The sequence below is a fragment of the Ipomoea nil genome, unplaced genomic scaffold (assembly GCF_001879475.1).
Source record: "Ipomoea nil cultivar Tokyo-kokei standard unplaced genomic scaffold, Asagao_1.1 scaffold0804, whole genome shotgun sequence".
NCBI lineage: Eukaryota > Viridiplantae > Streptophyta > Magnoliopsida > Solanales > Convolvulaceae > Ipomoea > Ipomoea nil.
Window position 1 is genome coordinate 65,001 of NW_017617232.1, and position 24,912 is coordinate 89,912.

The 24,912-nt window shown below is 33.0% G+C and overlaps 2 protein-coding genes across 6 annotated transcripts; one reads left to right on the top strand and one right to left on the bottom strand.

The window, feature by feature from the left end:
- Positions 1–5,671: 5,671 nt before the first annotated feature.
- On the top strand, positions 5,672–8,315 carry LOC109177229. 5 transcript variants are annotated; one of them, XM_019326546.1, is made up of 3 exons: positions 5,672–5,733; positions 5,988–6,232; positions 7,939–8,315. In XM_019326546.1, exons 2-3 carry the CDS (start codon positions 6,015–6,017, stop codon positions 8,027–8,029), a joined length of 309 nt encoding a protein of 102 aa, XP_019182091.1. In that variant the 5' UTR covers positions 5,672–5,733; positions 5,988–6,014; the 3' UTR covers positions 8,030–8,315. The 5 variants fall into 5 exon arrangements, with proteins under 5 accessions (XP_019182091.1, XP_019182089.1, XP_019182093.1 ...); XM_019326544.1 differs by having other exon boundaries at positions 5,695–5,830; XM_019326548.1 differs by lacking the exon at positions 5,672–5,733 and adding an exon at positions 5,741–5,830 and having other exon boundaries at positions 5,991–6,232.
- Positions 8,316–9,694: 1,379 nt separating this feature from the next.
- LOC109177240 lies at positions 9,695–19,268 on the bottom strand. The gene is made up of 18 exons (XM_019326557.1): positions 19,232–19,268; positions 18,966–19,088; positions 17,713–17,828; positions 17,557–17,616; positions 17,100–17,267; positions 16,641–16,961; positions 16,463–16,554; positions 16,071–16,155; positions 15,719–15,931; positions 15,438–15,497; positions 15,118–15,197; positions 13,386–13,699; positions 13,209–13,300; positions 13,010–13,139; positions 11,108–12,279; positions 10,729–11,018; positions 10,359–10,526; positions 9,695–10,052 (listed from the first exon to the last, which is right to left on the bottom strand). Exons 1-18 carry the CDS (start codon positions 19,266–19,268, stop codon positions 9,923–9,925), a joined length of 3,651 nt encoding a protein of 1,216 aa, XP_019182102.1. The 3' UTR covers positions 9,695–9,922.
- Between the last annotated feature and the right edge of the window lie 5,644 nt (positions 19,269–24,912).

The window sequence follows — 24,912 nt, forward strand, 5'->3', positions numbered from 1 at the left end:
ACAATAAACCATAATTACAAATGACAAAAAACAAACAAACAAACACAGCATGGTAAAACCAAACTGATTGCACAACTAATAATCCTATACATGCACATTACGTATCAAACACACCCACCACAAAAAAAAAAAAAAAAAAAACAAAAAAAAAAAAAAAAACAAAAAAACAAAAAAACAAAAAAAAAAAAAAAAAAAACAAAAAAACAAAAAACAAAAAACAAAAAACAAATAAATACTATAATTACACAGAAAACACACTAGTAATACCATACAAACCAGAACGTTAAAACCCTTTTAAAAAAAAAAAAGGAACTTCCTCGTTACAATAAACCATAATTACAAAAAAAAAAAATTGCAAATGAATAAGAATTACACAGAAGTAAAAAAAATAAGTAATAGGTATTGCAAAAGACTAAAATGAGAATAAGATACAATTAAAAAAAAATTCAAACAACACATGCAAGACATGATGTAAAACCAACATAAGAAAAAGAAGGAAATTAACTATATATCTATAACCGTAGATTGGCTATATATGATTTATCTAAATAAGAATAAGAAACGGAAAAAAAAAAAAAACAAAAAAACAAAAAACAAAAAAAAAAAACAAAAAAACAAAACAAAACAAAACACACCAACACACCCAAAAAAAAATAAAAAAACAAAACAAAAAAAAAAAAATAATAATAACAAACACAATTTATATATATGAAACCCACAATCCTAATAAACAAACAAAATGAAGACAATGAATAGATTTAAAAACAATACACAACGCTACAAGACGAATGAAGCCAGCGAAATACAAATGCAAAAAAAAAAAAAAAAAAAAAAAAAAAAAAAAACTGCACAATACTAATATATTAAAACAAACGAAAACACAAACCTGGAGAATTCATAGCACAGAGAATGAAGCACGAAAAAATAAAAGAGTCTGTAATCTTCGCCAAAACACAAACAAAGAATATGAAAAAGAGGCCGTATATAAAGATGAATGAAGGATATCTTTAATTACCAAATTTAATATCCCTAAAACTATGGCAAATCAGTCGGAAAAAAAAAAAAAAAAAAAAAAAAAAAAACAAACAAAACAAAGAAAGGAAACAAAAATGCAAAGACTAATGAGCCCCTAGATTAAGATGGCGTGAAAAAGGAAAAAAATAAATCCAAAAATAAACCAAAAAACAAGATCCATAGATCCAATCAAAATCAAAGGTCATATTTCGACCACATACCACATGTAGAAACATGACCTCATATGATCCTTTGTGTGTGTATATATATATATATATATATATATATATATATATATATATATATATATATATATATATATTCACTAGTATTTGTCCCGTGCGATGCACGGGATGTAAATTAAAATGTGTATTAATTGTGTGGATGTTATGTTATAAATTGTATGAACTAATGCGGTTATAATTTATAATATATAAATTAATTGTTTTTGGAAATTGAACAGAAAAAAAAAAAGATGTAAATAGTATATTATAAATAGTTGAAATTAATATTATGGTATTAAAAAAGAAACTTTTACAAAATTAAAAATTATTAAAAACTTCATGATATACAACGTTAGTGGTTAATGTAATAATTGTACTTGAGTCTTTTACTATCAATAATTTCAGACCATTTGGATTGTTAACTCTAGATGCAGCCACATACAACTGATCATGTACAAAAACTATGTACAAATTACCAATTTTCATCAGTTTTGTTTTGGAATGCAATGGGTTTTAATTAATTGATTTGTGCCGAATTTTTAAGTTGACTTCATTTTTAAAGTTTGTACCATTGCTCAGCTTTCTAAAAATGCACTAATTCACAGCATACTCAATTTGGAAAATTAACTTCTAAGATCTATAAGTTGAGTTCCTTATTCTTGACTGTGTTAACTTATAAATTCGAAGTTAATTTAAATATAATTTAATTTATTATTTTTATACAGGAGTAAATAATAATTATAAAATTATATTTAAATTGCAAATTGAATAAAAAAAAAAAACACATACTGACCTAGTTAATATTTTCCTCTTCGGTCAGTAAGAAATGTAAGTTCAAAAATATTTGTTTACCCTTTAATTTAGAAGTTAATCATAGTTAAATTGAATTATATAAATTAATATAAAGAGATTTCAATATATTCGTAAACTATTTCGATTTCAATTTCTCAATATAAATAAAATTAATTTTTTACAATCATTGAAAATAGTTCTCTAAATTTATCATTACTCAAATATTAATGACTATTATTCACCATGACGGTCACCTTTTTTAATTTTATAAAGAAGACCCAATAATTTAAAAAAATACAATTATAATTCTATTCATACATACACATGCATAAATTTTTAAGAAAAAAAAATGTTTAATTGGATGAAAGCAATATAGACCCGTTTACAATATACAATCTAATCCAATTTGAATTATATATATATATATATATATATATATATATATATATATATATTCATTCTAATTACAGATTCCTTCACTAAGACACACTCATGAGTAAAATTATTTCATAGTGAAAATATGAGAAAATAATTTTAGTATGAAAATGTAATATTTAATATTCCTTTTATTTTAGACTTTTCACTTAAGGGCTCAGAGCATGTTTTGTTGGATGTAAAATGTTTTCCAAGAAAATCAAATTCTAAAAATTTGAGAAAAATGTAATTTTCTATTGTTTGATTCTTAAAATTTATTTTCCAAAAGACTTACATTTGAGCAAAAAGTTCTCTTTTCTCAGCCAAAATATTTTGTTTTTCATAAAAAAAAAAAAAAAAAAATCTTTACTCTCTTGGTAGGACAATTTTACATTCATAAAACTTTCTTAATTACCTTTATTATTATTTTCCAAAAGAAATAAAATTACTTACATTTGAGCAAAAAGTTCTCTTTGCTCAGCCAAAGTATTTTATTTTTTCATTAAAAAATAAAAAATTGCTCTCTTCGTAGGACAATTTTACCTTCATAAAACTTTCTTAATTACCTTTATTTTTTTTTTTTTGAATGTTACTAACCCAATAACGCCTCCACTAAGGCTCAAACTCATAACCTTCCAAATAAAAGTCCAACCTGGATACCATTAGACCACATAGTCTTGGTATTATCATTATTATTATTATTGTTATTATTATTATTATAATATACTCATAATTAACAAGACCTCTATAATCATAGGATCAAAATTGAAATTTCCTCAATTATGAATATATAGTTCTATAATTATGAATATGAGTTAATTCCAACAATAGTCCTCCGACTATTGTAATTTTCCAAATTTAGTCCTCGTCTTTTAATTTGGACGAAATAAACCCTTTACTATTAAAATTGTTCCATTATTGGTCCTTCCGTTAACTAAGATTTAAATAAATGTTAAGTTAAAGGGTACAAAGGTCATTTCCAAATTTAGATCTTTCTTCTCCTTCCTCTTCAACAAGTCCGTGTATCTGTGATCTGATGCTCCATGCCATCAACTGAAATTTCAAAGCAAAGCACAAGGGACATGCGAAGGAATTTGAGGGGCATTGAAATTGATGAAAGGTCTTTCCTCAAAAAAACTATAAACCTAACAAAAAATGAAGGGTCATAACTTCTGCTCGAGGTCATAAACCCAGTACATTTATCGGCTTGATTCCCATCGTCGCGATCATGTACTGGTCTTCGAGCTCCGGCCGGCTCTCTTAGTCCTCCCCACGCTCCTCGCCGTCGTCTCTATTGCTTGCACGTTTCTCTCCGAATCTCAAATTAATGTTAGCCGGCAAGCTGCCCACGTACAACCCCCAATCTTATCTCACCACGAAAGAGAGAGATCGGCTAAGATTTGCGGAGAACGCCGTCCATCTCATCCCACTCATACTCGTCTTGTCTGTTATCGTATTGTGACTTTTCTCTGATCCAGGTATCCAGATTTTCATCAATTTCAATGCCCCTCTTGCTCGATTATTATTCCATTCGATCAAATTAGTGTTTTGAATTTTAAATTTGTTATGTTTTGTCACTTTGTGTATATACGGCTAGATATATGAAGTTCTTGTCAGGTTGGAGGGATTATTTTAGAGTAAATATGTGGTGTATTCTGAGATGAAATACTGGTATTCAATTAGACTGAAAGTCGTACATGGAAGCTTAAACTAATTTATTTGTGTGTGCGCATTTGAAATGGTAAAGTCTTTTGCTTTGGTATGATCAAGTAGCTTTGAATTCGATAAAGTCTTTATTTAAAATTAAAATAGAGCAAGGCCTTGATCATTACTGGGAAGTATTTAGAGGTAGAGACAATGAAAGGGGAGTATTGAAAATTCATTTGAAGTCTTCGTATTTTCCTTATATTCCTTCGCATGTCCCTTGTGCTTTGCTTTGAAAATTCAGTTGATGGCATGGAGCATCAGATCACAGATACACGGACTCGTTGAAGAGGAAGGATAAGAAAGATCTAAATTTGGAAATGACATTTTTACTCTTTAACTTAACATCTATTTAACTCTTAGTTAACGGAAGGACCAATAGTGGAACAATTTTGATAGTCAAGGGTTTATTTCGTCCAAATTAAAAGACGAGGACTAAATTTGAAAAATCACAATAATCGAAGGACTATTGCTGGAATTAACTCTTATGAATATAGAGTTATGAACATATAGTTATGTAATTATGAATATAGAAACTCAATAATTGTGAATATAAAGTTCAAAAATTATGAATCTTTATAATTATGAACATATAATTCAGTAATTATGAACATATAATTCAGTAATTATGAACATATAGTTCTGTAATTGTGAATATAGAGATCAATAATTATGAATATGAAGTTCAAAAATTGTGAATATATAACTTTATAATTGTGAACATATATTTCAATAATTATGAACATAAAATTGTGTCCACCTTGTAAGGTGAACAGAGTTCCACAACATAATGATTGTGAGAAAACAATGCCACTAAGGGTATCATTATACGCCGGTTTTGGACGGCAAATTATGCTATGTGCACGTGCGCACCTTGCAAGGTGCGCACGGCGCTAAAACGGCGTCGTTTTCCGTGAAAACGACGCTGTTTTAATTTAAAAAAAAAAATTGTTCGAAACGCCGTTAACGGCATATTCGTTATGAAATTATGAATATACAGTTATGACATTATGAATGTACAGTTATAGAATTATGAATGTATAGTTATGGAATTATGAACTTACAATTATGAACATAGAGCTTCGAAAATTATGAATGTTCGGTATGGAATTATGAATATACAGTATGAAATTATGAATGTACAGTTATGGAATTATGAATGTACAGTTATGAAATTATGAACATAGAACTCTGACATTATGAACTTACAATTATGAACATAGAGCTTCGAAAATTATGAATTTACAGTTATTGAATTATGAATGTACAGTTATAGAATTATGAATGTACAGCTATGGAATTATGAATGTACAATTATAAAATTATGAACACAAAGCTGTGAATATATGCTCCTATAACGAAGCGGTCTGAAATTAAATTTTTTTTTTTTTTAAAAAAAAAAAAAGGGAAGATAACGTTGCCTGACGGCACCGTTACCGTGCCCATGCTGCACGCTGGGCACGAGCCCACAGCATAACTATTGGTTTTGGACCTGGGTCCATGAATTGTATTGATTTTGGGCTAAGTTCACCTCACTAATTGCGGATTGGGTTTTCAATTTCACAAGCCCAGTTCTCTGCTTCAGGTAAATACCCTCTCCGTTTCTTCTCTTTCAGAGCATGTCTTCTCTCAGTCTCTGTTGCATAAAGTTATTTCTGTAGATGAAGAAAAAGTAAGTTCAGGTATGGAAACAAAGAACTCTTGCAATGAGATGAGTTACTTACAATATATTATGTAATTGAATGCGTGATTTTTTTTTTATTTTTTTTTTGTTGATATGTAACTTTCTGGATAGTGCATTAACCCCGCCTTGCAACTGTTTGATGATTTGCCTAATAGAAGTGTGGAGCTGCAGTGGAAGAAGACATGAGCTCTGGGAGGCTGAGGAACTTGGTGGCCTCTGTAGCCATGGAAGGGGTGGCCAATGCAAGGGCAAGGATTTTTGGGCATGTGCTTAACCCCACGGGTGAGAGATCTGCTCACAAAATTCTACGGAAGAAGTTGATTGGAGACAAGGTTGCGCAATGGTACCCACATGACATCAGAAAGGATGATCCTCTTGTCATGGCACAAGAAGAACAAGAGTATTTATTGCCTTCCTCTCATCTTCTCTTTCCTATGTATATGTAGATGTAGATATGCATGAATATATATTCCACTGAAATTATTGTTTTTGTGCAATTGGGGGTCAATAAACTTAAAAAGTGTGCAATCGAACCATCAAACAAGCAAAATATATGCAATTGGGACATGTTTATGATTTCTTTTAATGCGATTTAAGTTGAAACATTGCAATCTTTCATCTCAATTAGTATGACAGAGGAAATGGCGATTCTTAGTCCATACCATGTAATTAATATGATCAGATTCTACCAGAAAAAAAGAAATTGAAAAAAATGTCTCAATTGCACATATTTTACTTTAATTACACACTTTTTAGGTTCAGTGACCCAATTGCACATAAGCGATAAGTTTAGTGGCCTATTTGACACTTTTTCCTTTTTATTAATAGTCTTTGAATTTTAGGTTTTGCTGATGACAAGTTTGGTAAAGTATACTGGTTGCATGATACTACTTGTGCATTATTCTTAGCATGTTTGGACATGGTATTTTGTGAGAGTGGTTTGAGTGTTAATATTTATCCATGAAGAACATGTTAAATCTTAAGCACCGTGAGTCTGGTTTTCTGAGTCTTAAAAAGACCAGTGTTTAAAATTGAGTATGCTCCTTCATGAAGGACTAATCAGCGATTGAGATTATTTCTTGGTTGAAGGTTAATAAGACTTTTTTTGTTGAGGTTTAACTTTCTCTTCCAAGTATGTAGATTCTTCAGCTTTGGCTACTAGTCAGAGTAGAAATTTATGAAGGGATGGATTATAGATAAGCATCACATTAGATAGTGCTTAGAGGGTTGCTAAATATTTCTTACATGCTGGTTTTATTGAGTTAAGCTAAGGATTTTCTTATTTGGTCCTCATGCACAATTTTAAAACAGATTTTTTGAGGGTTTTCAGAGATTGTTTAGAGTACAAATTTTGAGACCATTTGATATTTCAGTAAAGATTGAAATAAATGGAATTTTTTTTTTTTTGGAGTTTCAAGTGAAGACAATATTCCAAAAATTTCTCATGTGAATAGATAGCTAATAGTATGTGTTAAGAGTCCACATTGATAAAGTAAGAGAACATATGGGTTTATAAGGTCATGGGTTAGACTAGTTAATTGGTTGGATTTAATCTTGTAGTGTGGTTTAGCCCATGTGCATTATAGCCTAGTTGAGTGACCTTAGCCCAATCTTAGTTTATGTATGCACTCTAGGAAGGTCATCCTGGTTGCTCTACTATAATAGTCACCTGGTTAAAATTTTCTCCCCAACATTTTATGAAAATAGATGCATCCGCTTAATTATTTGTTCCCAGCATTTGTGCAAGGAGATGCAGTTGGTCCTAATTGTACTGATCACCGAAGACTATTCAAATGTCTGGTATGATTGGAGGTTAAGTGGGGTTTTGTAAGACAAATAAATGACTCTAAGTTGAGCTTTGGAGTTTAATTCCAAAAAATACCACTGTTTTGTTTCACAAAACTCAGGAGGCATAATAATACTGCATTTCGTAACTAAAAGTTGGTAATTGTCAGCAATGATGCTGAAGAAGAATTTAGCATTAACTGGGGGGGTAATTTGAACATCTGATCCATTTGTATGATGTGTGTAATATTGAAAATATAATATAATTTTTGCTGTGTAGAAGTAGAATAGCAAGTTTCTCATAGGTTTGTGATTTAACAGGCGGTTGAGCAAGCTAGAAATGTTGAAGCGTCGTGGAAAGGGACCACCTAAGAAGGGCCAAGGAAAGCAGGCCAAAAAGCGGAACAAATAGAGACTTTATTGTCTCCCCAAATTGGTTAGCAGCTTGGGAATCATCTGAATTACTTTCAGGGAAAACAAGATCACTCACTAGTAACAATCAATAGTTGCTTCAAGCATTAGTGCTTTTTATTCAAAAGCAGCTAGCTTTCCTCTCCGATATCATATGTTCTGGTATTTCTTTGTCAACCTTTTAAAATGCAGACCAAGATTCAGCCATTTTTAGATCTAAATGTGTTTATTACTTTATTCAGAATGGAAGCAATATAAAAGCTAGTGTCAGTGCCCCCATTTTGCAAGATCAGACTTTTTTTTAATTCTTTTAATCTCAGTGTGATAAAGAATTTACTTCCACTCTTGTAGGATTTATTACTCCAATGGACCTTTTTTACAAGTTTTTTTTTTTTTTTAGCTATGTTAGAAGAAGTAGGGAGTGAGGGGACAAAAGAGAGAGGAGAGAGGAGTTTAAATGCTATTTCGAAATTTTTGTCAAAGGAAAAAAAAAAAAAAAAAAAAATGGGCATGACAGTAATCAAGTGGATGTATGCTCTTCACGCTCACTGGGCAATTGTAATGGTTGCCAGTTGTTTAACGGTTTAGGTCCATCTGGTTCGCTCCGAGAGGCACAGAAGCTAGCCCAGAGAGAATCGACGGTTTAGGTCCATCCGGTTCGCTCCGAGAGGCCCAGAAGCTAGCCCAGAGGAATCGAACTCGGGTTATCTCAAAATTTTCCCCCACAAAGAGAGCTCATTTGCCACTTGAGCTACCCTATTGGATTAAAAATGGATATCTTTGTTAAACATAGATATTGTAATAATTGAATTATAGGAATAGACTACCTTAAATTAAATATAGTATATAAAAAATATTTATCAATCTTGAAAATATACATCAAAATCCATGTAACTAGCTAACTACAATGACTACAACTTTAGAGCATCATCATCGGTTAGTTTTTACACAACATTTTAGGAGGCCATGTAGGAGAAGACAAAAATGGAAGAAGAAAAAAAAAAATCTGACAATTTTTTTTTTTTTAAAAAAAAAAAAGAAAGCAACAATTAGAAGTCAGAGTGACGGCCACTATGATGCGCACAGCCCACTGGGACGCGAAATGCGCTCCAAACACGCAAGATGCGCTTTTTCTTCTCGGATCCTACAAAATCCATATATTTGCAAGAGAAAAATATTTTCAAAAATTAATATACCCATCAATTTACTTCTTATTTAGCTAGTATTTTTATCTGGAAAAAAAAAAAAAAAAAAAACACAAATGCGAATGCCCTTATATTATACCAATTACTCACTAAACAGCCTATACTCCTATGGTACGTTTTTCAAGTTTATGTTACTGTTCTCTTGCATTTATATCATAGGTTTATTGGTTAGAGAACAATTCTAACACTTCTACAAGCTATAGCAATTTCACCTTTAACTTTTTGAAGTTAATAATTTAATATCAAAAAAATTTCAACTTGTTCCAAAAAGAATTCGACCAAAGTTGATTTCTTTTAGTTTATTTGCAGTATGCTTCTTTAGCATCATCGCATGTGACGTGATAGAATGAAGACTGAATTACATTAATATCAAAAATAAAAATAAAAATTAAAAAAAAAAAGAAAAAAAAAAGAAAGAAATCATGCAAAACTCTGCTGCTAAATGTCATTTGCTCAAGACATGTCAGCCAAAAAGAATGGTAAAATTTCCAATAATTATATACACTAATAAGCTCTTAAGAGTGGACTTGAAGCTAAAGGGAACCTAAACCCTGGATGAAATATTATTGCCTATCTCAGTAAGCAGAACCTCTAGAAACATGTTTCAATGTTGACACTACAAATACAGCTTTTGAAGTGAAGTTAGCAAATATCCTCCTCCTATATAAACAACTGTAAGCATTCTTTAACTATGATGTTTGCAAATTAAACTTGGATGAATCATCATTATGATAGCAATTGTATTGACACAGCAATGAAATGTCTTCCTCTGATAATGAACATCCACCAGACGCCAAGTAGTGTCGATTCACTCGTGCCCTGCAATGCAGATATTTAGCAGCATATGAGTATAGAACTAAAGCATGTGCTCCATCTCAACTAAAAGTTTAAACTGATAGTTGGATTGCACATTCATGTTTATATATTATATATATGCTCAACACATCCCCTAACGTGGACATAGGTTTTGATACCAAATTGAAGCATGTGCTCCATCTCAACTAAAAGTCTAAGCTGATAGTTCGATTGCATATTTATGTTCATATATTATATGCTCAACATATGGGATTCTAAATGGAAATTCTTGATCGGGTATTTTTTAAAAGGAATGCAACAAACACTTGCCTTCTTTGTTTACTCCTGCCAACACAGCTGGACAAACGGTTGGCTTCTAATCTTGAAATCTGGCTGAATGAAGATAGATATTCATGAAGTGCATCACCTTTCAGTGAAAGGTGTGACCGCAACGGAACTGCCAATTGAAGTAGATTCACAGGATCTGGGCCCAACTTCCTGCATTAGTTCGCACCGCAATGAAGTAACTATTATGATCACATTATTACATAGCTTCAACTAAAGGGAGTCTCGGGACTGCCAGTTTCAGGCATTATTGCCCTTTACTGTGAAGAAAAATGGTTGGGCTTACAAAACAGTTTATTTGTGCTGGTGAACTATTATGTACTTATGAGATAGAAGGTAGGCTATAGTTGTATACCTTTTGGAAGAATCGAAGTTTTTTGGTGGCCTTAGTTCTGTGGTCAAGATTTCTCTTCTGTCAAGACCAACCCGTTTTCCCAGAGCCATTGTACTGTCTGATGATGCTAACATCTCTGATGCCAAATCCAATTGATTTACAGATACATTATCTAACTCCAAATTGGCAATTTCTTTAGCAAAGAGGCATATCCCATGTTGAGCAATTATAGATGACATATGCAATTGATCGTCTGGCCAGCTATACGACTCTAATTTATCACATGGTATCATAGAAGGTTCCAAAGAATCCTGAAGGAAAGCCAACAAACCGTCAAATGCAGAACATACATGAAATCAAAGGAATTAAGGCAGGTACTTATAGCTAATATGAGACTTACATATATAAGCTGCTGACAGTCATTAGATAATAAATCAGCTTCCGAGATTAAATTACTCAATTTGTAACCAATACTAAGAACCTTGGAAGCATCTTTCTGATCTGGGGTGACATACTGTTTCAGGTCCATGTGCCCCTTACTGAGTTTTCTCCATGTTTCTTGCACAGAATTGGTCATATGATGTTTATCATTGCTTAAGGTGATAAATCTCCAATTGAAGTCAATGCGGCTACACTCATCCAACAACTGACATCCTCCAGAAGAATCTTCACCTTGGTGGACATTGTAATGACTAGCTTCATCACCACAAACTGACATTGTGTTAATATCAGAACTACAACCTAGTAATTCACGATTTTTACATGATACAAGAACAGGTTTTTCGAGATTGTCATCCTCAAGTCGGGGAATACTTGGCAGTGAATCATTCATACAATCAGCTTCAACTTTACAGTTCACATCAACATAGGACTCACTACTAAGCCTGGATTCTGGAACAAATGATGACTCTGGTACACAAGACAAATCACATGCTATGCTCATTCCATTTGGATGAGAATAATCATCTGCCTCCCAACAATTTCTTTTCAATCTTTTTGGTTTAAAATGATGAGGCTCGCTTGAAAGACTGCAATCCATTTTAGTGGACGATACATCAGATGGAGAATTCCACATCATTTCATTTTCTTCATCACAATTATCACATGGGACTTTGTTTAAATCTATCATGTTTCTGCTGCTTAAACACTCCTCATCATCAGAATCAGAAAACACAGTATCAAGTTTTCTCCGGGTATTTCTACGATGGAAAGCAACTGGGGAGCCAGAGTAATTAGAACATTCAGTATTACTATCAAACTTGGCTGTAAGCTCATTTTCATCCGGCAGTGAACCATGCAAAGTTAACATTGCTTCCTTTTTTGCATTTATACTGCTTGGATCTTCAACAAACTTTTTAGAACTATTCCATATATTACTGCCATTCAACTGGTCTTCCTCAACTATATCCCCTAAGGTAAAGCTTTTTTCTGCCACTCTCATTGATTTAGAAATCTCTTCATCAACAAGTACAGAGAGAGGGCAAGGAAAACTCCAGGGGATTAACTTCAGCAGCATTAGATGCCCAGCATCTATATCAAATTGAAGTGGCCTATATGTCGGGATTTCATTCCCTGGCAAAACCATGATAGAATACTGTAACTAATTGATGAAATGAAATTTGAGCTGAACAAAAGATAAGCAGCATAAGAGTAAGTCAAAGATCTCACTGAGTTCTCACATAGCCTGTCTGTAAACAGAGGCAGAACTAAGATGAACTAAAACCTTAGTTCTAGATGACTTGTCATCTTTCTATTTTCTTTTGGAATGTGTAAGCCACGGTAAGTTGAGAACTTGTTAGATCACAAATATAAAGCTTGGATTGATCATTGATGAAATGAAATTTGAGCTGAATAAATTTTCTTAATTGAATTGTTGTTACAAGGCAATTCATACACATTCATGTTACAAAAGAGACAGGTATTAACTCCTCTGGAAGCTTTTGTTTTTTAGTAACAGTTTCAAGAAATACTAAAGAATCTGACAGCACTGCATGAATAGAATTTGAAGCTAAAATTAAATTCTAGTTGCCTGAAGCATTTCTTCACAAGAGGACAAAATTTCAGGCAAGGACCGTATGGAGTTACTAAATTCATGGCATAGATGAGGTTAAGCAGATGAATTGACCACTATGTGCGAGTTCACATTCAATGCTTATCAAAAGATTGGTTAAATACTAATCCAGGAAAGCTACTGTTATGAATAAAAAGCAAATTTCCCTATCAGAGAACTCAGATGTTATCCTGCAGAAATAGTATAAACAGCAATAAGCATTCTGGAGCAGCAGGGCCTTATAGCAATTACCTATCCTAAAGGTTTGACCTTGACACCAGAACTGGAGTAGCATGATAGTTTTGCGAATGTCTCCTTCACAGTGATTGACAAATCCCTCTACCAATGAAGAGTCCATTATAACTTTTTCTGCATTACAGACCTGCAGAGGAATTTATTATGGACATCCAAGAATGGCAGAAATTTGATACATTTGCACAAGAAAATGTACCGTGTTTGCAAGTTCAAGGAGGTCCTTCGAAGATGGCATTGTAAAGCACAACTCTAGCCTATCCAAATTGTTTGGAAGCACAGGATTGTTGCCTAAAAATTGCACCCAAAGGGATTAATAACTTTTGTAAGATTAGATTCAAAAACAATAAAATTCCAACAAGATAAATTATCTTACTATTGCTAGTTAATATCATTGGCCGCTTAGCAGTTTCTGAAAGTTGTTGAATGGTAGATATAAAACCACGGTCTTCACAAAGAGCAGCATCAACATCCTCAAAAAGGACTAAGGTATTAAGGTCACCGTGACTATTAGTTCTGTCCTTGCAAATTAACTTTCTGGGTGTTGCACTGGCATTTTGGGAATCTTCATCATCTAGTATCGGTATCAGCTCAATAACTTCGCTCATAGGCCCTTCAGTCCCAGTCACAGCAGCTGAAAAGGACCTTAGTAGAGTGTTGTCCTCTGCATTTGCTGTATCTTTTTGTGTACTGAAATAAAAATAAGCAGTTTTAAGTAAAGACTGACATAATTAACTCACAGGAACACATCATGCTTAGTGGCTGCATCTCCGATTAAGTCATTAATCGAAAAAACATTTCACAAGAAATTATTTACAAAAAAAAAAAAAAAAAAAAAAAAAAAACCTTAAAAGTTGACTTCAAATAGCAGGAAAACATTCAAAATCAGATTGAAAGCAGGGAATTTCATTAAACATAAGTTGCTACAAACCAACATTGACGTGTAGAAACATGATCAATCATAAACACAATAAACAGAAATTTGAAGCTGAACAGTTCATTAAGCACAAGTTGGCAGAACCAAGATTTCCATGTAGAAATATTATTGTTAACACTACGAACTAAAATTTGAAGTCATGTTTTGCTCTTCAATTCAGGCATGCAAAGTGCCTTTTGTAAGGTTGAACAGAGAAAGGTGTTGCGTAGGCATGCAGTGGTAAAATAGCAACTACATAGAAGGGAAGCTACTAGACAAGATATGCAGCTTGTCATTGCAAAATCATAAGACCGTTGAATTGAATTTCTCTATGCTAGTTATATTCCAATTGGTGTGCATAGGAAAGTCAAACATGGCACAATTGGTGTTCCCAACAAAGTTTCGTATATGTCTGAGCCATGGCCAACAGATCTGCTCCCAAAACGTCAGTTGTCAATGGAGTTGCAGATTATTGTATGAAATATACTCTGGTAAATAGAGTTCTTTTCTCCCATTTTTCATTCAGCTATTTAACGTATCTGCATCACAATACCATATTTGAATTCTTGATGGTGTGATTTGGTGGAAGAGTTTATTGAACTACATTGAATTTTGATAAAAAAATTCAACAACCTTATTGTGCGCACCCATTTCCTTTGGTCACTGTGCTATCTTTAACTGATTTTTTGGGTAGGCACAAACTTGCCAAGCTTTTGTTCTTTTGTTGCACACAGATCTACTTCTTTATCTTTGACTTTGTACTATCACCTATCAGTGGCACCCTGTTGATAGCTATTAAATGATACCTTACTTTTTAAAAAACATTTAACAAGCATCTTGAACTACCAATGATAAGAAGAAGAATCCACCGATCCTCAAGCCTCCTGTATTTACCAGATTTATCTTACCACCCTGTTGTGCTTTGAACAAAAGCTACTAATTCCTGAGTAAATTCATTTTCGCATGCAAGTCACAAATAACTATATGATGCAGAGTTACTGATCTCTGTTCACTTCTCTCAATTTAAAGGTTTGGGATATATGGGAAGCTTCTTTAAATAAATCGAGGCTTAACACACCAGGATGTGTATGTGGATGCGACAAAATCAATACAACCTTACCGATTCCTCTACAGGAGCTACTTAATTTGTAAAGTAAGAGATGCAGAAACTAGTTATCAGATCTAGACATACCGTTGACGCCATTGTGATTCCAAAGCCTCCCCAACCATCTGCTTAACAAGAGCTCCATTTCGCCAATCTGATGCATTGACCTGAGAGAGATTAAATGCCTAACTTATTTGTTCGATATGCCCAACTCCAAGAGAATAATTTAAACTTAGTTGACTACATGATAAATGTCTTAGTTGTTCTTTAATATCTGACATTCTGACTGCATATACAACTATAGATATAGAAGTAAAGGGAAGACTGAGCAGATGTTATCTAACTAATATACACTAAATAGGAGCATTTTGTTGACAAAAGATATTTAACTACTTGTTTAGCAGTACCTCAATGACTTGAAATCCCTGCTCTTTTGCACAGGCATAAATGGCAGCAGACTTCCCACTCTGCAGTATTCAAATGTGTGTTATTCACCAAAATGAAATTATGGAACCAATATTTGGAGCATAAGGCATGCCTATATTGCAAACTATGTTACTATGGTGATAATGGTTCAATTTAAATTTTTCAAACAAAAGGCATAAAAGTTAAAAGCATTGAAACAAAAATAATCAGGTATTGTATGTAAGATACTTCTAACGTATATGATTAAGAACTAGCCACATACCCCAACTGGTCCTGTAACCAACAGAACATTCTTAAGATGATTTTCTGTATCCTCATTGTCTGAATCACAGTCACTTAGGTAATCATCGTCACCAACTTCTTGCTCAATAAATGTATCATTAGATCTGAAACTTTTGCTTCTTTGAGACCCTCTTTCATGCCAAGAATGCAGCCACTCACTCAAAATTTTCACTGATACACCATTACCACACACCTAGAGAGAAATTACTAGAAAATTTTAGTTAATGAAAAGAAACCACAAATTAGAGGGCTTAGAGTAATTCAACATAGGTTCTCAAACAAAAGTTAACCGAGAGGAGTAACAAGCAGTTGCCATATATCAAATGTTTCACCTGCACTGCCTTCTCAGGCTGGTATTTGTCTGTCCATAGGCAATTTTCAGGTTGGTTGTGAAAACTTTGATTATGAGGTATCAGCCTAAACATTAAAAAAAAAATAAATAATAACAGAGGATGAATATCAGTCGTAACATGATGTTGGCTGCACGAAAAATATAAACTTTTTTCTCAAATCAAGTAATCAAAGAATGTGACTTGATGTTGCATTCAAATGGTTTTGACATTAATCCATATTATTTCAGTGAGGATTACTTCAGTTCTAGCCATATAAAAACCATAAGCCATCCCAAGGCACGCAAAAAGGGAGTTCATGAACTCCCAAGTCTAAAAAAAACTAGCATGTTTAAGGACTTCAAGTGTGGATATAGAAAAGTACTGTGACTCACCCTCCTCCAAGAAATCTATCATGCTTGTCAGTATCTGAGCTTACACAGCCAGAAATCTTCAGGAATGAGCTGAGTGTTTCAATTTCATTGTCCTGTTAACACAAAGGTCGGAATCTAAAAGGAAAATATATGACGTGAAATTATAAAGTTATACAGTTAATTCATCAGAATTTGGCACCTCTGAATTCTTAAAACACTCCTGCTGGATTTTTTCTTCAGCCAAAAGGATGGGAGATGTTGGATGGAACAAATGTTGTTTCCCAGGAGAATCTACCAAACAGACTTCCTTTTGGGAAACAGAATGCTGATCAACAGAAATCTCATTTTGGTATGGCAATGGCCTAAATGGATTAGAGAGACTACGAAATGTATCAAATTGCAGGGAGCTAACAGATCCTTCATAAATTGGTGAGCATCCATGTTCTAGAATGTAACTGTCACTCAGAAGGCATCTTTCAGAAAATGTCCACTGCTGCCAATCAGGGGTGAAAGCATCTTCCTGCATATGTATATGATATATTTAAACAAGGAGTTCCAGGATGGAAAAACAAATTAAAGTAGAACACAGCCACATATGAACCATCAATTAGCTGCCAACGCGGCCATATGGTCAAATAATGAAACCAAAATATTGTACCTCAACTGTCTCCAATACATGGATTGGGACAAGAGTAAGAGTTTTTTCCTCTTTCTCAGAAGTGCTCCATTTTTTCTCCAAATTGATCGCCTCATTTTTTCGCTTACCAATTTTCCATGATGAAAAAAATGGATGTATTTCTTTTCCTGCATATATACGCGAGCTTTCCTGAAGGGAAAAGGAAGAGATAGGGGATTCCAATTGAAACAACATATTAAGTCAAATGCTGAGAGTCCAAAGAAAAAAGCATAAGCAATTTAAGACATATAGACAAATAAAGCAACCCCAATTATTTCACATACACCTTGAACCATTAGGAAAAAGGAATATCAAGATAATTTAACTAAACAAATCAGATAATCCAGTTCTTGGCATGAAATTTCTAATTACATACTCTACTATATTCCCTCATTATACATTTGAAGTACAAGGAAAAAGAGGAAAAACTTCAACTAACCTCAGCTGTTTTTCTAGCTTCCTTTCGTAGATCAGGAATCACATTGGATGATGGTTCATCCTGCATGAGACTACATAATGATGGCCTAAGGCATGCTTCCATTGATCCATTTTTTATTACTCTTTTTTTTGGAGTACTTTTCTGTCGTTTCTCTACACTTTTCAGTTTTTTCTCTTCTGTGGATATAGCCTGTCGCTTCTCTGCACTATTCGGTGTTTTCTCAGGTGTGGAGTTAGCTTGCCGCTTCTGCTTTCTTGGGGGAGTCTTCATATCTTCCAAACAAATGCCAGTTTATAAGCAATAATGCCAGTAAGAGTAGCACATTGATCTTAAATTCTTAGCAAAATATAAAACTATTTAATACATAAAGGTATGATTACTATATACTAAATTTCATTCATGTCTCAGATTCTCAGAAGTAGAACCCTACTTGTAGTTTTTCATAATAGATTTGCCTTAAACCATAAATCACTCATCATACCCAAAAGTTCTTAAGAAATTGAAAGAAAAAGTAAAAGGAGAATTTTAAAAAAATAGTAATTCTAAATAGAAGATTATTTTTTAAAGTGAAAATGGTAGTTTGGGTCCCCGAATTATAGGGGTATAGTAAACTTAGTCCCCCAATTATAAGTGCTTCTTTCTCCCAATCAAAACAGAACTGTTAGACACTAAATTCTGTCTCAAAACCTTATTTTTTAGGGCCAAACTTGTAAGTTTCTCAGTTCTCTTTCCCTCCAATAGATGGGCTATTGAAACAAAACACCTAGTTTTTCCCCAAATATGTGACTTCAACCTTGATAACTTAAATGCATAATTTCTCCTCGATGCAGAGAGAATGGAAGTAACTTTACAAGTTTAGTGCTGAAAAATTAGGTTTTAAGACTAAAATTAGCTATTGGGCGGGGGGGGGGGGGGGGGGGGTGGTGAGTACGGCACTACACTAATAATTGGAGGACCAAAACTGGAGGCGCCTATAATTGGGGGACTGAGTCCACTATACCTCTATAATTGGGAGACCAAAAGCACCATTTTCCCTTTTTAAAATTAAAATGAAATAAATGATTGTGAAAATCTAGTATAGTAGATAGTTTTTCTCTGTATAGACAATCTAGAAATTTCAGCTTTGTACTGCTGAAGATAACTCTGTAGCCTTTACTCTCAACTTAACAAGTAAATCCTGATTAAAATGAAACAATCAGGTAAAAGGAACAGTGGTAAGTGCAGAATGTTTTCTAGCTATGAAAATGAATAGCAGAGTGTAAACATAATAATACATCAACCTTTCAAGGTTCAATCAATCAAAAAACACCAAGGGAAAAAAATAGTAAACTAATAGTCCCACAATTAACTATGAGAATGCCTTACTGATTCTAGAAACTTATCTAAAAGGGTATAGCAAGATATCATACTAGCATCTAACTCAGGGACGAAAGAAGCTTTGTCATTCTCTTCAGCTGACCCAAGGCATAATTGCTCAGTTTTCTGTCTCTTCTGATGTCTTTTCTCTGAAGTCTTTACAAAGAAATCAGACTCTGCAGGAACATCAAAAAGGCATATATAAACTAATTAGATCTTGACATTCTACTGGTCCCAGTATTCAGTGTAATACAATAATATGCTAACTAGAATAATACTATACAAAGGAAAACAAGGACATTTGCATTAAGTAACTTACTATTAGGGCACTTCCTTTCTTGAGGTTTATTGGCCATTTATTGCAAACTGCACGTAAAGTCAAACAAAGGGTGAGACTTAAATGCATAAAGCTACCTTCAGGCCAATTGGAAGCAGGGGCAAAGACAATGCAAGGAAGACATTTATCTACTTTATTTTAACAAAAAAGTGGCCATATTATTAAGGACTCATCAAGAACATTGCTAATTTTCATAGAGTAAAAGTGAGGTAAAACCTAGACTTTGCTGCACTCAAGGATGGACTAATTCCACTAAAATTTAGATTAATCAAGATTGCATTATATCTGGAAATATTTGGTTAGCAACTTTCCAAGCAGGAAACAAGAAAAAAAAAAAAAAAAAAAAAAAAAAAAAAAACTTTTCATAGCTCAATTATAGATGAAAATCCAATTTAACCCCAAGTTGTACAGAATTTATCTACTCCCTTATTTTCAACCCCAATTATAGGGGAATATTTTTCTACCCCAATTTCCAAACACTCTAAACCACAGCAGAAAGCACCTAGAGAGTCCACCACCACAATGGCTATCATCATTAGTTTATTACCAGTACAGTTTGGCATTTTAACTACCTAAAGCCTTAAACAATTAAATTAAAACTCAATGTTCCTCTTTCAATGCAACACCAGCTATAAACAATCAAAAACAACTTTCGTAAATTGGATAATCTAGCAGACCAAGAAAAAGACTGGGTAAAGTATTGACCTTTGCCTGGAATACCAGCTCAATGTAGTAAGAATTTTCTATGATTCGAACTGATAATCACGACAGACTGAGGCAGAATGGATCACCAACTCCTGCGAAACCCAACAATTTCTTCAGTTTGGAAACCTGAGTGAGAAATTCATAGATATAAATCCAACCAAAAAATAAAAAACCTATTTAGTGCAATTATTCTAATTCAGTGAAAGCTTTTTCCCAGTAATTCACAGATCCCCCGACGACATACGTGTTGAGATAGAAAGAATTAAACACAAATACGTAGGAAGGTAACATTGAATTTTACCCTAGTTTCATGATTCTTTGCCGGAGTAGTCTGGCGTAAGCGGATACTAACGTATAAAAAAGAAAGAACTTTTTCTATCTCTTTCAGGTAAAACTGAGGAGGAATAAAGTAAATATTAAAATTAAGATGAATAAACCAAACCCCCCCAAAAAAAACAAAGATGGAGCCGCGGGGTGAAAATTGTCCGCGCGGAAAATTTGGCGCCAAAGTGGAACGACATCGTCTGTATATGTATTTGCAATCAATTCAATATGTTTTAGGATTGAATTGCAATTTCATTTCCTTTCAAACTCCAAATTTGTTTAGGGTATGTATCCAATTAAGATTTTTATAAATTTTTAAAGATTTTTAATGACTTTAAAAGTTTAGTTATATTCGATTTAAATACTGATATTTGATTCAGTCTTTTATAGAATTTTTAAAAGTTTATTGGTATTCAAAAACTTATTCATTTTTAATTTTTTATAGACCCTATCATAATAATGATTTTTATGTATACTTTTTCTTCACTAATATAAATAGATGAAATTCAATCATCTAGCCCAAAACTTTTCAGTATTCTCTACAAACTTGTTTTCTCTATTTTAACCTGATAAATTTTCCAGCAATTCCTATCAAATTTTACTGTACGTTTCAAAACTTTCATAAATATTCATATACTTTTGATTTTTATCTCTTTATTTTGACACATATGTATTAAACAAATCATAACAACAAATTATTACGAACACCAACTAAAATTTATTAATGTTTATTACAAAATTTTTGCGATAAACAATAGCAAATTCTTGTTGTTGTTCGCATCAACTAAGTCCACCATAGAAACTAACTAATAAGACTCCCTAGCATTAAATATAAAGTAAATAAATTATAATTATATATTAAAAATTAAAATCTTATATATATATATATATATATATATATGTGTGTGTGTGTGTGTGTGTGTGTGTGTGTGTGTGTGTGTGTGTGTGTGTGTGCGCGCGCGCGCGCGCGCATACATGGTGTTCAAAAACGTGCAATTAGGCCACTGAACGAAACCTGAAAATGCAATTAGACCATTGAACGAACAAAAAGTGCAATTAGGCCACTGAACACTTCAAAAACGTGCAATTAGGCCACTAAACTCTCCAAACGTATGCAATTTCACCGGATAGCAGGTTACCATCAATTTTAGCAGGTTACTTGCTTACGTGGCAGCTGAGTTGGCATTTTTAATAATTTTTAATAATTAATTTTAATAATAAATTTTATAAAAAATTGAAAAAAATTAAATAAAAAATAAAATAAAGTCGTTTTTATTTTTTTAAATAAAAATTTATTATTAAAATTTATTAAAAATGATTTAAAATTTATTAAAAATGTCAACTCAGCTGCCACGTAAGCAGATAACCTGCTAAAATTGAGGGTAACCTGCTATCAGGTGAAATTGCACATTTTTGGAGTGTTCAGTGGCCTAATTGCACTTTTTTTTCGTTCAGTGGCCTAATTGCATTTTCAGGTTACGTTCAGTGGCCAATTTGAACCTTATTCCAAATTTATTTTGTTTGATTGGAAATAGTGTTAATTGTTAACTAAGAGGTTGGAGGTTTGATTTTTGAGTTATACAAAAACTCAAATATTTATACATACATTATTCCAAAAGGTTGAACCCCAACCCTAAGGGCCCCCCACACCCCGGCCCGACAGAGCATTTGGGGAGGATGTAAATCATGGTGACTCAACTGAACATGAACCATAGAGGAATATTTATACATACATGTGAGTGTGTGTGTGTGTGTGTGAATGAGTAGCCCGTCAGTCCGTCTCACCACGGGTTGGGTTAAGATTTTCTCAACTTGTGTAAAAAATGGTCTGACCCGCTCGTTTCTAGACAAATCTGAGATGTCGAGACGGGCCAGCCCGTATGGGGTGAGCTGACCCATTTTGACAACTCAAAGTGGTAGTATTGGTGTCGGTAGTGTGGTGGCTAATGGTTGTGGTGGTGGAAATTAGAAAAATGTTTTTCCTCCAAAAAATATGAGAAGTCATTTCCTAGTAAAATAATGGTATTTTCCTTTGACCAAATAGTCATTTTTCTTCGACTCACATTTTTCATTCTTTAACAAATACGAGAAACGCAAAAAATGATTTTCATAAATCATTGTACGGGGTTCCAGACGCACCCTTATACGAAATTTGGTCTATCAATCTATCATTGAGTTGATGGCAAATTATACTGTGCATTTCGTGTCGTACTAAAAATGGACATGTATTATTTGATAATGTAAGTAGGGATGTCAATTTAGCCCTAAACCAATGGGCTAACAAATCAATATGAAAATTTCACAATCTAAGTCAAGTTCAGAAATATCATATCATAATGCAAGTGCAAGCACAAAATAAACAAGGATTGAAAGCATTTATTAAAATTAATATGCATAGCATGATATTGTTATTAAATTTAAAAACCAAACAAATCAATATGAAAATTTCACAATCTAAGTCAAGTTCAGAAATATCATATCATAATGCAAGTGCAAGCACAAAATAAACAAGGATTGAAAGCATTTATTAAAATTAATATGCATATGCTCGTTTCTTTCAAATGTCACTCATTATTTTTTATTTTATGAATTTTTTCAAAGAAAAATTCCCCAAACACCTCTCGTCTTTTTATGCTAGCACCGACATTAGTGATGAAGGAACCCAATTACTTAGCTAGACACGTTTGAGTTTTCAATTATGTGTGTACTCATAATCCAGACCATAATACTTATTTATTTATTTATTGTACATGTGTACGTATGTGTCTCATTGAACGGAGTAGAATTTTCAAATTATTGAAAATAAAATAAAACACTCTAATTTTTAAATTATTTTTTCACCTCACTATGCCAAAAAGTGATCCTTGAAACAAATACACTTACACCACAATTTATAGCATTCAAATTTGTATAAGAATTTGAAAAAGGGGTACAAAGTAAAACAGACATATAAATCATCAAAGAAATTATATAGAACATAAAAGGGTTTTTGTTTATATTTTGAATTTTTTTAACAAAGTTATTCAAAAAATTAAAATAAAATGAAAATAACAATAACAATTAGTCACATGTATTATATACACTAAGAGTTGACAAAATCAGCATTATATTAATCACTGACTATTCAAAAGACTCACAATGTAAAAGTTTAACTTCATATACTTAATAAATTTTTAAGTTAAAGATTTTTTAAAAACTAAAAAAACACATAAAATTTACAATTTTCTAAAAGTTGTTTCTAGTTTATAATTTTTTCAAAAGAATAACAAACATTTTGAAATAGAAATTCCTTCCCCACACTTATTTTCAACATTGTATTCAATGTTGAGAAAAATAAATTATAAGACAAAGATAAGTAAAGCATGGAAATTGTGTATATATATCTTTGTGTGGAAAGTAGACCGTAGAAAGACATGTAATATCATCTAGCATAATCTTTGTTTTACTTCAGAGACCAATCTTGAAATTATTATGTGAAAAACATGCTAAGTGAATTTTAATGTTACAAAAGGGGTCAATCCAACACCCAAAAAGGCCGGAAATAATTTTTTCACTGAGTTCATTCAAACCCATCATACATACATACTACTACACAAGTTTTCACTTTCCAACATTTAAATCTGGGATACATTTAAAGATCATATAATCCACAAAACAAAAACTCTCTTATTCCATAACTAAATGAGTATCTAAACAATAGTCATTTTTTGCTTGTGCAGCTGCATTTAGTTCAAACTCACCTACAAATAGAAAAGGCCCGATATCAACTCTCCCATTCTACAACGGTCAAGTAACACAACCTGTCTTCTTCAACCATCGCCCCGCCCCCATATTTCGCAGACCAGTATACGCACACAGCGCTGTGAGTATGTATTTGCGTATCTCGATGCATGTAAATTTGTATTTCAGAAATCACGGGTTAGGGTTTATAACTTAAAGCGAAAAATCAAAATTCCGACAAGCCGACAAGTTGCTGTTGAACGAAAGGCGACGAGAAGTGGGAATAGTAGAATTCCGCAATGAAACGATGTCGTTTTCAAGTGTGCAAGAATTGATATTTCCAGAAGTTGGGGATTTTATTGCAATATACGGCACCAAGTTGCTCCCTCATATGGGAAGTTGTGGGATCTAGTCTCAGTGAAGGTGATATTGACTTTTTATACTTCAATAGGTTGAGAAAGTACTTATGAACAAATACTGCATTGTAATAATCTAATAGTCAATAGTATTAAAAAAATCGATTTTAATTTTTATTGCGAATTTGGACTCCAAAATGCTCCGACCTAATGTAGTAAAATTGGGCGGGCCTAGAGTTGCAAGCCGCCCAACAAACTATGATAAACCTATTTAAAATCCTACACTACTACTTGTAAGGTGGACATGGTTCCATAGCATAATGATCCCTAAATAACCCAAGCTATAGGAATAATGAATAAATATAAATAATTATATTACTAACAAGATTCGAATCCTGGTACGCCAACGGGAGGGAAAAGACTGACCACTTGACCAAAGGAATCTTTGTGTATTGTACAGGCCAATCCCCCCCCCCCCCCGCCCCCTCCTTTTAATACTACCAGTAGCTTCACCCTCACCATCCACGTGTATGTTATCCACAGGCTGCTACTCTGCTA

Coding starts and splice junctions, on each gene's coding strand:
- LOC109177240 (XM_019326557.1), bottom strand. CDS start 19,268: ATGGCCAATAAACCTCAAGAAAGGAAGTGCCCTAATA. Junction 15,498..15,718: donor TGGTTACAGGACCAGTTGGG/GTATGTGGCTAG, acceptor TGAATACTGCAG/AGTGGGAAGTCTGCTGCCAT. Junction 13,700..15,117: donor GAATCACAATGGCGTCAACG/GTATGTCTAGAT, acceptor TTTTTATTTCAG/TACACAAAAAGATACAGCAA.
- LOC109177229 (XM_019326546.1), top strand. CDS start 6,015: ATGAGCTCTGGGAGGCTGAGGAACTTGGTGGCCTCTGTAGCCATGGAA. Junction 6,233..7,938: donor ATGGCACAAGAAGAACAAGA/GTATTTATTGCC, acceptor GTGATTTAACAG/GCGGTTGAGCAAGCTAGAAA.